The 14455-nt window shown below is 31.4% G+C and overlaps 1 protein-coding gene across 1 annotated transcript in view; it reads left to right on the forward strand.

The window, feature by feature from the left end:
* Positions 1 to 14455, forward strand: part of Smp_020170 (voltage-dependent calcium channel) — a gene marked incomplete at both ends in the record, with an annotated part of 167914 nt that overhangs the window by 29904 nt on the left and 123555 nt on the right. Inside the window, one exon of the mRNA XM_018793451.1 lies at positions 3433 to 3573. Within this exon, the coding sequence (XP_018647963.1) occupies positions 3433 to 3573 (141 nt within the window). The remainder of the gene's footprint in view (positions 1 to 3432; positions 3574 to 14455) is intronic.

Consider the following 14455-nt stretch of genomic DNA (forward strand, 5'->3'; position numbering starts at 1 on the left):
AACATAATCGATATTTCATATTTGCCCCCTGATTTATACACCGCAGGAGCACTATCTAGTAATGGTTATCAGGACGAACAATATACGAAAATTAAGGATAATATCGAATACTGACCACCACAAGTCAGTATAAATGAATAGTCCAGTGATAACATTTTTGTTAATGGATTGGTAGTTTTGAATATTACAGTTACATATTACTTCTTTCAAGATTGAAAATATTTACGCTGATGAATATTAACAGTCACATAGTCTGCATACAGGGGTACTCATTAGCTCCTTTGAACGATCTAAAATAAAACAAAAGGATTTGCAACGGCATGCCACGTAGTCTATAGACTGTATGACAACTTGATCAATAGAATTTGACTTATACCACAGTCTAGACAACATGAAATTGTTTTCTAATCAATGATCAATCAGTGTCAACATTTGTGTCATAATATGACAAAGTATCTGACTATAACACCGTATGAAGTGCGTCTGAATCAAAATCGAAATCACCGAAGTTATACACAGGGTTTTTAACAATGATATGAAAATCTATTCTATGTTAAACCGATCATATTTTGATGTTGAATTTAGTAAATAGGATAATATTAGTCAGTTAAATGAGAATCATGTGATAAGTTCACGATGTGAAATAAAAGATTAAATGAATTATGTGTGTGTGTGTAAGAATGAGTTATTAATGAATTATGTCGATGTTAATATGTTTCTATATGAAGTAAAAATAAAAGTGCAAATCGAAGGTTGGAAAAATTGTTTCTGAATCGTTGAATCCCAAGCAAAAATGAGAATCATCAAGTACATGCTAAACACAACTCATATTGATTTCAGTCAAAATAACGATTCATGTGAGATGAACAGGTTGGATAAAGAAAGGATCCAATTACTTGTTGATGAATATTTGCCAAATGGCTGCCAGCTGAATACTATCCTTTCTGTTTAGGCTGTTCTTATTCGCCCATATATACAGCGCTTCTGCTGTCAATCTTTCTTTATGAGTGTTGAAACCTTTCTGACCTATTTTGGCCGCTTCAAAATTAATCTTGTGTCCCGTTTCTAACGCATGTAACGCTATCCCAGACTTATTCTCAAGTTTTCTTATGTCAACCGAAGTTTTAGAAACATTTCCCAAACACTATTTGTGTTCCTTCAACCTTACATTCAATTGTCTGGATATTTCTCCAATATAGCTGCACTACAATCATGACAATTGATCTTCCTTTGGTAACCTATCCTTAACTTTCACCAAATGCCGACCTTATAGTGTCACACGTCCGAAAATACACTTATATTATCTTATTATATTCACTATGTCTATTATTATTACTCGTATTACGTAATCTTGTATCATAATATTTCTATTACATCATCTTGGTTATTCGTATTCAAATTTCCTCATAGAATTAATACTTTAACAATAAACATTTTTCCATATATATACTATTGTTCAGCTTGATAATGAATTCGTTGAAAAGAGATCCCTTCGTTGAACTTGATGTTTTTAATCAAGATCACTTTTTGCAATAATTTTTAATGGATAAAAAATGTTCAAACATGTATACATCTTATAATCCTGTATGGATTTTATTATTATTATTAATAATATGCAAAAGATGATATTCATAAATATTGTTTATTTCATAAATGAAGACAACATGGATTATAAATAAGAAAAATAAGGCTTCTCTCGATAATTGTACTTTGATTTAACCTAAAAGAAAGACATTCTGTTGTTTTTTTATCACTATATTAGTTTTATATTGTAAAGTTTGAAGAAAAAAAAACTTTTTTTAATATCTAACTTTACTATGTCAATCATTTTTTGATTTGGATTATTCAGGAAATGTAAATTTGACATATACAATGAAATGTGTGTGTGTGTTTAACGAAAATTAAACTAACTAAAGAAAAATTCACTTTCTATTTTGACTAGGTTTATTCATGATTATATCTTGAAAAATAAGGGAAAATAAGAGAAATTCCATTAGATTTACTGTCATATTCCATGAAGTAGGTATCTTCATCAAAGGAAAGATTGGAGGAAAAATAAAGACAATGTTACAATATCAGATGTCATTATAAAGTCGACGTTAATTTACAATGTTCATTGTCCATTATTTCAGAAAGATTGAATATTGTCTGACTGGTTGACATGAATTACAATGTTACATTTGTTTTTACTGAATGTAATGATTGCCAATTTTATCCTTCCTAAATATTTACATAATAATAAGCAGAGATGAATAGTGGCTAGTAGTGGAATCAGGGATGCTTCTTTTGTCCTATTTGGGACATCCAGTTGATGAGTCCCAGATTGGATAAACGCGCGTCTCGTATTCCATCGCTAGCCACCATCCATCTCTGCTTATAGTACTTATGATTTAGAGCAATCTCTAAGCAGTCCATACAGGATGTACGTCTGCTAATAAAAGACTGATAATCTGAAGTCCTAAACATCAAAGGGGTTTCAAACAACCGATACAAAAACGAATTATCTAAATAATTATTTATAATGCTTAAATATATACATGTTCCCGTTTTTCGTTTGATTTTATACAATGTAATAGGCTCATTTTAAAGATTCTGTTTACATTGGAAGTTAATGCTTCATAAGTAAACATTCTAGTTAGATGAAGCTTATATAATTCAGTACGATAGATATTTTATGCAACCAGACTGGCAGTGTAATAAAGTTTATCTCTGAAACGTGCAACAATAAGTATAACTTATTATGACATAGATGTTGAATTCTCTGAGCTGAATGGTTTATTTGCGAGGGAATTATTATTACTAATATATATTCAGCACAGATATAAATTAAGAGTTATCCATTAGAATTTTCCCATAAGCAAGTTTGAGAACAACCAATAAACTCGGATATTAACAGAATCGTCTGTTAGTTACATGTGAGAGAATTCTATTAGCTATAGTACTCTTCAGGTTTATACTTACAATTTAATCTATAAGACAAAGGTACGTTTTTGGATGGAACTTTTATTTAGGAAGAAACAAGGCTATGAAAATCGTACTTGGAACTCATATTCTTCCCGAATGTCTCAACTATGATTAATTCATCAGCTGATCAGATAATATCGATGAAAACCAATTGATAAACTCTAATTTCTCAATTCTTACATTGTACTTCTTGAGTAATTAGAAATCATTGTATTTACTGTTTACTTCAAATGAACTACTTGTGCTTGATTGGAATCAACTGATAGAACATCCGTCATGAACTTAAGTCTAAGGCTTGCTGTTTTACATTCCATTTTTGAGAATGTGTTATTTTTGAAAGTGTTCGAACCTGCAACATTCAGTGTTATTATCAGAAAAATTAACACCAAGTTATTGAAACTGCCATCATATTTATTAATTCTGTACTTATTATTTAATTTATTAATTTTTTAAACTTTCTATCTGTAGGAAATCACTGAAAACTACTTTTTGGGAATTTTTACCTGTGAAGCTTTCTTGAAAATTATTGCATTAGGATTTATTCTACACAGTGGATCTTATTTAAGAAATATATGGAATATTTTAGATTTCGTTGTTGTAGTCACTGGGTAAGTATTGAAATATTTGTTTTTTTCAAATTTGTTATTATACATTTGCGGATATGTTTTCTGATTTATTTCCTTAACATGAATTGTTTTTCAATGTTATTCATATACTTTACGAGTTATGTATTCCAAGTATCAAATAAAGACAGTGAGTAATATAGTCCATAGAGTTCAGTAAACATTTAATTCAACATAATTTTGTTGTCAGTTCTAGAATATATGTTTCTGATACTGAATATCTCAGAAGAAACTGAATCGAAATATGAAAGAACTTTTGGACGTATGTAGAAATATTGTTTTTTTAAGAAAACTGTAGCAATTTTCTGGAATAGAGTCTTATTTATCCGGTAATATTACACACTATGTGCAACTGATTCAGGTGTATTCAGCTGAGTCCGAAACAGGACGAAACGCTAGTCCTAGATTCCACCGTTAGCCATCATCCATCTCTGCCTATTTACAACTGTATTCTTTATAATTCTGCAGGTAATTTATTCCTCTTAAAGACAGAAACCAACTATATAAGTCTGGGAGATATATTCATTCGCCTTAGGATTATAGATAAATTTAACTTCTGAGTATATGGTAATACCAAATTACCCTTGAGGGGGTATGTCGATTATTCACAACTATCTAACGTCAAAACACTGAATAAATTGTATTTTCAGAAAAGGAGATTTGTGAAGATTGTAGTAATTCAATAGTTGGATGTCGGCTCAATGGTCTAGAGGTTATGCGTTTGCACGCAAAACCGAAGGTCCTGAGTTCGAATCCTGAGAGCGAAATCGCGCGAGACTGGAGTTACAGTGAGAAGCAGTGACCAGTGCGGTTCAATTCGGTCTGTTTAGAGATATCAACTCACTGAAGACAATGGTGAATGTGTCGCTTAGTTTCGTGGATTGGTTGAAGTTAGATATTAACACCGTTGGATGCCAGCTCAATTATATAGAGGTTAAGTGCTCGCGCACGAGACTGATAGGTCCTGGGTTCATGCATGCACACTGCTGAGGAGTCCCACAATAGGACGAATCGGCCATCCAGTGCTTCCAGGTTTTCCATAGTGGTCAAGCTTCAATTGACTCGTGATTTCAACTATAAAATATAGTATAGCTTCGCTAGTTCTATATCCAAAAAAATTTTTGTTTAAAATAGCAATAAAAATTGCTCATTTTTTGATGTGAAATTCAAAAAATAATCAGCATTTGTAATAAATCAACTTCCTGTTAAACAATAATTTCAGATTTTTATTAAATAAATTTTATAATTTTAATATTTACATTTAAAAAATAAAAAAGAGACTCCATGATTAGTGAATAGAAATGAACAGGTTCTGGTAGAGATTAAGTCATGCATGTCTAAGTACATACCTTATAACAAGGTTATGTATAGATAATTGTGAAATTCTAGATAATTCGTTTTTTTTTGAGTGAATGAGAAAATTTGCTAATCAATAAAGTAAATGTGTCTGTGTGTGTGTTTTGAAGATCCAATCAACATATCATCTAATATAAGAGTATACTTTATACAGTTGCGTTTAATAAAAATTAATATTCAGTTTTCATGTTATAGATTTTTATTAGAATAATAAATCGAACAAGCTCTTATCACTTTGACTGTTATAATAATTTTACAAATTAGTTGTTCTCTTAGTTGGATAGTTTAATTGTTAAGTTACTCTTATTGTTCAGGGCTAAATCATCATCAACTAAATTATTTAAAATATATAACAATAAAAAAAGAATCTGTTTAATTTTGATAGTTGAGATCATGAATCGATTGAAGCTAGACTACCATGGAAAACCTGGAAGCATTGGAAGGCCGTTTCGTCCTATTATGGGACTCCTCAGAAATACACACCCACGAATCCGCTCTCAGGATTCGAACTGAGGACCTTCGGTTTCGTGTGCAAACGCTTAACCACTAGACCACTGAGCCGTCATCCAACGGTGTTAATGTCTAACTTCAACCGATACACGAAACTGAGCGACACATTCACCATCTGTTTAAGTGGAAAAAGTTTCTATTTCAAATAAGTAATCGATTATCCGTTTTATAAGTTTTTCAATCTAAAAATACTTTTATCGTTTTTCATATTAGTTTTATGATTTGTTTTTTAATACTCAATGGAAATGACTGATGATGTATAATTTGAAAAGTGTTTCTGAACTAAGTTTGTACATTGTTATTAGATATGTATGAATAAGTTTACATTGATAAAGTCAACTACATTAATAGTAAAGTATATTATGTGACAATCATAAGAAATTTAGAAATCATTATTGTTTATATTAAGTATAAAATACATTAGTAATCGAAGTCCTGGGATGCAAGTTTAGATATATCTCACTCTAAAATTGATCCGTGTATTGTGCGTAGGTACTGTAGTTCAATTAGAAGAGCTGTCTTTGTATGTTTTTAAGGCATTTAGAAACGGAGAATGATTCATGTGTTACATTACAGCTGATACATTAGGATTTATATTTATGTGCCCAGACGTTCAATTCTTCCAACCGAAAGATAGAAACAAAAATGCTTCATGAAATAATACTAGTCTTCACTGGTAAGTGTACTCACATAACCCTATGTTATGCCCATCATGTTTTAGATTAAATTTCTAAGTCAACTTGATGATAGTGAAGTAACAGTAAACTGTTTTAAATAATATTATTTCGTTTTGGACTATTTTCTTATTGCTTTACTAAATTTGGTAAAAAAAACACATTAAAAAATTCATATCAAATTGGATCAAAGTTGATAAAAAAAGTAATTTACTAAAGAATACGTTATCATTTATAATAAAGTTCACCTCCTGTGGAACTGAGATATTAACGTTGGTCGATCACTGAGTTATGACCAACTTTATTCTTATTTATTCTTAGGACTAATCAAATTCTATCATTTAAGCTACAGAACCTAGTTCTAGAATTCTCTGGTTCATAGTTTGTACATTAACAATATCAAAAAACAAAACGTTTATTCACAGAGAACGATCATTAGCAAAACGCCCAATAATCATTGTGTTCAATAGCTCTAGTACAAAGTTGTGGTTGATGAAGTGAAACTATGTTGGGAACGAAACATTAGTTTACTGATGCCGTAGGACAAAAATTACTTCATATAATGTAACGAATAAACATTCAAAAATGTAAAGTATTGAACTCCGAATAAATGATATATATATATTTCTAGTGAGTCCTGTAAATCAAGATTCCAAATATTTATCTGGTCATGTCTTTTTACTATCAGAAAATTATACCCTATTTCGAAATTACTTCAACCTAAACTAAAACATTGTAAGCAAAGATGGATAGTGGCTAGCAGCGAAATCCAGGACGCGCGTTTCGTCCTATTTTGAGACTCGTCAGCTGGATGTACCTGCATCTCAGAGTTAATGTTCACTCTGAGACTCGAACCCAGTACCTTTCGCTTCAAACGCCACTGCGTTATCCGCTTAGCTACTGAGTCCATCTTTGCTTATCATGCTTGTGAAATAATGCTATATCGAGGCCATACGCACAGTATCCACCTATGTCAATAAGAGACTGACCAGTTGCAGTCCTATATATCAATGGGAAGATTCAAACAAACAATACTTAGTGAATCTAAACGAAAACAGTTTTATAATTATATATTAGTATATGATATAAACTTCATTCAAAAAATCATCTAATCTTAAATATGACTAAAAGTTTATTCTTTACCATTATCATAAAGGGATTGTTTCTGTTAACTTTGTTGTCAATACAAAGCCAACTAAAAGCTGGAAAAAAATAACATTTTCTTGTAAACAAAAAAAAGAATCAAACCTACATATAAATCTAAAATCTAAAATTATTGTATAAAATAGTATGAGAAATGTTAAGCAATAATTTCGGGATTCACGTCAACATCCTTACTTGCATTCACGCAATATCACATAAAATTATCATGTATACACAATTTAAAACGCAATAAACGAACAAAATTTTTTTGGGTCTATATCTTTTTCTCTTCAAAATAGAAGTACTCCTAACAAACTCATTTGCATGGAATAAGCCCGAAAAAAAATTCAATCTTTTATCGTTTATTACAGGAAATATTGATATGGTGATCGTTGCTAAGTAACACAGTGAGGCAATCTTATTTGATAGCAATTAAAATATGTTCTGTTTGGGTGGGATGAGACTGAATATTTTTTGGCTTGCTTATTTTTGATGGCGCAATCGATTCTTAAAACAAACATAGAAAATAAAATTAAGTAACCTGGATAGATACTCGGTTGATATATCACCCTTGTAAATTGTTCTGGAAAACACCAAATCATAGGAATGTCTCAAACTGCAAAATATAAACTAAAATTTTTATCCGATAGTGTGAAATCTACATTAGGTCTCATCTTTACCGTGACCATGACTCTAAACTATTATTATTATTATTAAATTTCGTATTTCAAAATATTCGCCTCTCTCTTTACTAATTGCTCACATCCCATGATTTTATTCGTAGTTGATTCTGATATCACTTCATTTCATTTCTTCCCTCTGTTACCTTTAATTATCGTAACAAAAATGTCTTAATTATCTTGTCTTATTCACATTTTAATCCGTTGTTAAGTTATTGATTTTGCAAGGCTATTTAATTGCACACACAACATATTACTGTCATTATTTACACTACGCAATTTAGTATTACAACCTTCCTATTACATAATCATGTTTATTCTCTGACGATGTCTCCATGGTAATAATACTTCAATATATATATATATATATATATATAATTGTACAGTGTGGTATTAAATCCCTTTCCTGAACTTCGTGTTGTAGTTTAGTATTTAATGTTATGAGCATATTGTTCGAAGCATTTTGTATCTAATTTTAAATGGTCTCGTGTTTTGGATTCGTAATCGATACAAACTTAATTCAGTTAGCATAAAGAATGAGTTATTAATATCTTATGAGTTCATTAATTTTTACTACGATAAAATGTACTGACCACACAAGCAGTTATAGAATACAATCAATATAAATGCTTACTTTTGGAATCAGTTTTGTTGACACTGTCAGTATTATTTAGGAAATTGAATTGGATTGAACTGGATTCATCACAAGAGTAACCAGGCATAACAAATATTTTACAGTACTCTGTTTTTGTAAGATGGGAAACACCTCACTATAAAAATATTCAGATCAGTGATCACTTTTGGATCAAATACAAAACTCGAACCTACGTGATAATTATTCTCACAGAGAACTAACGAAGTAATTGTGTATTGATTAGCTTGTAATCATATAGTTATCCAAAAATTAGTGTTAACAAATCTCAGCCGAATGAATTTTTAACAGTCGTGTTATTAATGTATGGGCTTGTTCACGTTCTTAAGTCAACATCAACAGAGTCAACGGTATTTTATGTAATTTTTTGTGAACTCATGTACATGCATCAACCATCAACTCATTTGCATTCTGTTTGACATAGTAGTGAAAACCGGACCACTGGAACTAGTAAATTGGAGGTCTGAATCATGCTTCATCTACACTAATCTCTCTCTCTGCATATATATATATATAATGGTTGATCCACATTGATCTCTGTTTCTTGTTAAAATACCTTGAAATTCCTTTTAACTTTAGTCACAAGTGCGTAGATAATGACTGTTTCGATAGGAGCGTCAACAAGTTTCCTGAATTTTGTAGCTTATATTACCACCGAATTTAGACTGAGCTTAGACTATGGATATTCACTATGAAAGCTCGATTCATGAAACAGGAATTTTATTGACAACGCAAAACTTTATTTATTGTTAAACGGGCATGCTTAAACAATAATCTTCGGATGAAGTTTCTAAAGTATACTTTATATTTATTACTAATGCAAAAATACCTTCTACGGAAATATAATTACAAAGGGGACCAACTTTTTAAGTAATTGGATATATATATACATGCTTCTATTTGTGCGGGGTCTTTTGCCTTATTTTAAGTCAACAATTTTTAGTTATGCAACTCACTTTACTAACTGATCTTCATCAATAAAAGGGGAGTACCAAAGTGCTCTGTGGCCAAAATTATTTGGATCTTTAGTAGCTCTCGAGAAAAACGCTGCCAGGAATTAAACAATGGGTGGTTAGGCTTTGAAGTGAGCACAATATGTACAAGCCATTGAGTTTCTATTTAGTGGTTTACATTACAAAGTTTAGCGAATTCATTGAGTAGCGTAATCACTGAATGAAACGATGGTAAGATAAAATGATCTCATTACGGCATCACTTCTCATCATTATTTAATTACATGTTTTTGTTTGCGGTCAGTGGATAGCCTGTGAAAACATTTTTTGTAATTATAACTCACTGTATACATTTTGCACATTCTTATAAAATTTTGTTTAAGCGTAGAAATCTCATAATTCTGAATGACCTAACGTTTTGGCAAATGATTAAAAGCAAACAATGATTTTATATTTTTAGATCCAATATAGAATTGTGGATACTTGAGTAGTTTTAAAAGAATTTTTATTACTTGTACAAATATCTTGACCAAAGAATCGATCTTCTTTAGGTCCTCATAAATCAAGTGGCTAGCTGATTATGTCTTCAATCAATTCCCATGAAGCTTATTAATTTCTTCAAAATTTCAAATATTCCTTTCTGGTATCTCCATTCGTCTACCATCAAAATAGAGTGATGTTGACTCATTTGGCCTTGTGACTACATTGTAACTTAATCTATAAAACGATTCCAGCACTAGATACAAATCAGGGTGATCACCGCCGACTAATCAGTAGGTATAAATTCAAGGAGGGTCAGACAACAGTTTCATCTATGTATGTGTCTCTTATCGAATAGTAGACACAGATGACACTTTTACAGAGTAAGCCCGGTGTGAGAGTTTTACTTTGAGCGCTTAAATTTTCAAATCATCAGTTGACGTCTAATAATTCACTCATCTTACAACAATCAGTTAGTCAATTCGCTTTTATAAGTAAAATACACAATATGTTCTTTTTGCGAAGTTAAATATATTTAAAGGATATTCAATTTTCATAGTTGAAAGCGTGAGTCAATTGAAGCTAGACCACCAGGGAAAACCTGGAATCACTGAACGGCCGTCTCGTCCTATTGTGGGACTCATCAGCAGTGCGCATCCACGACCTCGTCCTGCGAGATTTGAACCTAGGACCTACCAGTCTCGCGCCAGAGTACTTAACCGATAGACCATTGAGCTGGCATCCGATGCGCACTGCTGAGGAGTCCCACAGTAGGACGAAACGACCGTCCTTCCAGGTTTTTCCTGGTAGTCTAGCTTCGATTGACTCACGCTTTCAACTATTAAAATACTAAATCTCCACAAAAACCCCTTCTGATAAGAATATTTAATTGATAAATATAGTTTATAATCTACATACCTTTGAAAGCAAATAAACAAATATCGCTAAGTAATGGTAGAAAAATACAACACTTGTAGGCATTCCAAATATAAAAATACATGAGAGAAAGTACAATTGACTTAATATCTAATCCATAAATCATGTCCTTTTCCTTTAAACTTAAAACTTCCGTTTTATTTATTGATATGAAAGTATGTAAATAAAAAAATTTCAAAAAAATTTCTTTTTACAGAGAAAATTATAACAACAAATGGTTCTTATCAACTTTTCAAACTAAGACACTTTGTAATGAGCTAGATATTTCAAGATAAATTAGACCATTTTATGGGAGCTATGGGTTGAACCAAAAAAAATTTGTTGGTTGTTTTAAATGGTGAGAAATTTTACGTCATATTTACACCCAGAAATACACGCACACACATACTCCTTGGTTTCATGTTAAACAAAAAAATGATAAAAAAAAACGTTTAAACATACTGTGATAAGAATTTAATTTTGTTGAGTATTGAACAGAAAACATTTTATTTTATCCTGTTGAATTGTTGATTCAAATAGGTGGCTTACATAACAACTGACTTTATATTATTTACATTTAGGATACAAAATGTGAAAGAGTCGAAGTTTCTGTCTTTCCAGATTTACAAAATCATTCATTTTATATATGTTTCAAAAATTAGCTGAGTCAGTTAGACCACTCGGTTTAGAACAATATAACTTTAAAATGGCTAGTTATTTATTTGTCAGATAAAAGTTAAGATTGAAAGTATCGAAATCAACATAGTGGACGATTGTAGGGGTTATGTAAACAAAGGAAATATTTCATATCCTGGTCAAAACAATTGTTGAAATAACAGCTTAAATACTCAGTGATTAAAAGAAATATTGTTTACTAAAGGATTTCCTTTTATCTATTTGACTACTGATCCTTAGAATATTCTAGAGGCTTAAAGCTATATGATTTTTGGTTTTCGTTAAATTTTATACACATGAAATTAGAGGACAGTTCAAAATTATCTGTTTTTTCTTCAGTTTCTATTCACGATGTCATCTGAGAGCAACGATTGGCTTTCTGGTCTTATGGTGAAGACAACAAAAATCAGTTGCTTTTTGAAAGCTCCTTTCTTCATATCTAAATATGTTAGTTAATTTCAATAAAATACTGATCTCGGTTTAATGTAATTAATCTTACGGAATATAGAACTCTTAGAAATTCTTAAAAGTAGTCACTAGTTAGGAATGAATAATTCCAAAGTGGTTATGTTGAGATGTATAAATCTAAAATGACTTTATTGTTATGAATTTTATCAAATCACAGACATTCGCATTCCATCTAGTCTCTGCCTAGAGAAAAAATCATTTCAAGAACTATTCTTTGAACCATTATGTTTGCTAGTTGATAGTAATCGTGAATATTATGAAGCTTTAATTCGCTTTGTAAATAATAGAGGTTGTAATGAATATATGGCATAAAAAAAAATCAGAAAGTCATATGACTACTGAAAGTAACTATAAATATCGTGATAAATTCATATTATTAGTAAGGTTTGGACCATCTGATTGTTGTTATTCAGAATTAAACTTTAACCAGTCATTGTTGATGTATATTTTTCCTATAAGACAGCCCTTGATACAGCAATTTATGACACAAGTTTGACAAATATCATATCCATTGAGTGAAGTAGTAACTATACGAATTCAGTAGACAACAGGTTACTGTTTAAGGAGGAAGTTACTGGGTTCGAGTTTCAGCATGAATTCAGGAAGATGATGCAAGTGCCTCTAGCTGACGTGTCTTAAACAGAACAAAATGTGAATTTTGGACGTCACTACTGATCACAATTTAAATATTCCGAAGTACACAATGAGGAAAAAACATGTTCTTAACATATTCATATAATTTCATTTGGTATTATAAGCAAAGATAGATAGTGGATAGCAGTGAAATCCAGGACGCGCGTTTCATTCTATTTAGGACTCGTCAGCTTGATGTGCCTCCATCTCAAAGTTGATGTTCATTCTGGGACTCGAACCCAATATCGTTCATTATCGTTCGTTATCTACTCAGCTACTGAGTCCTGATAGCCACTTGCTTTTGCAATAGGATGAAGTTTAAATTTTCTTGGTATTGTTTGTTTGAATCTTCCCATTGATGTTTAGGACTGCAACTGGTCAGTCTCTTATTAGCATATGTGCATACTGTGCGTATTGCCTCGATATTGCATTAATTCACAAGCATCATAAACAAAGATGAATAGTGGCTGAGTGGATAACTCAATGGCTTTTGAAGCGAACGGTATTGGGTTTGAATCCCAGAGTGAACATCAACTCTGAGATGCAGATACATCAAGCTGACAAGTCCTAAATAGAACGAAATGCGCGCATCCTGGATTCCACTGATAGTCATCAACCATCTTTGCTTATATTCATAAAATGTTTTTTGATGAAAAACTAATCATCCATATATAATCTGAATACTATACTTTTAAATAATGATTATCTTCTCAGTAAAAATTTCCTTTTTAATAATTTATTATAGTTGAAAGCGTGAGTCAATTGAAGCTAGACCACCATGGAAAACCTGGAAACACTGTACGGCCGTTTCGTCCTATTATGGGACTCCTCAGCAGTGCGCATCCACGAACCCACTCTCGCGAGCGAGATTCGAACCCAGGACCTACCAGTCTCGAGCCGAAGCCCTTAACCGATAAACCACTGAGCTGGCAAGAGTGGGTTCGTGGATGCGCACTGCTGAGGAGTCCCATAATAGGACGAAACGGCCGTACAGTGTTTCCAGGTTTTCCATGGTGGTCTAGCTTCAATTGACTCACGCTTTCAACTATAATAAATACTAAATCTTCACAAAACCCCTTCTATATTTTTAATAATTGTTTATTATTAACCGATAAACCTCATACCTATGTCTGCATTATGTTTTAATACAATTATTAAATATCACACATAAGTAATCATACATAATTACTGATTCCGACACTTTTCATCAGTCATAAATCACCTCTATATTCTAAATATTAACCGAACATTAATTATTAATCTCTAAGTTGTATAAGTTTCAAAAATCTGTGAGATATTTAACAAAGTCCATATGGATATTTACTACTCATTATTATCTTTACAGTCATTTAGACCAGAGATTTGTAGTTTCTTATTAAAATATATATAATCAAAATTTACCAGTCTTTTTGTTTAGTCCATTTATGCTTGAGCATGTCAGATATTGAATGATGACTATGATAAAATCAATTTTGAGGAACACTCCTAAAGTGTTATATTCTGTTTATCCTAATGTGTTTTTACAGAAAAAAAAGTGTTAATGTGTTAATAGTACACATAAGTTGGTATTATTAAATTTCTCAGTTGTTTCTTGGGTTATGGTATCTTTCATTTACAATGACTTCAATGCTTTTTCAGTATACATTTCGAACTATTCTCATGAAATAATTATTGAATTTACTATTTTAAGAGTTTTTTTCATTTTCAGGGTGTTGATACAGTGAATTAAT

This window comes from Schistosoma mansoni, chromosome 1 (genome assembly GCF_000237925.1).
Source record: "Schistosoma mansoni strain Puerto Rico chromosome 1, complete genome".
Lineage (NCBI taxonomy): Eukaryota > Metazoa > Platyhelminthes > Trematoda > Strigeidida > Schistosomatidae > Schistosoma > Schistosoma mansoni.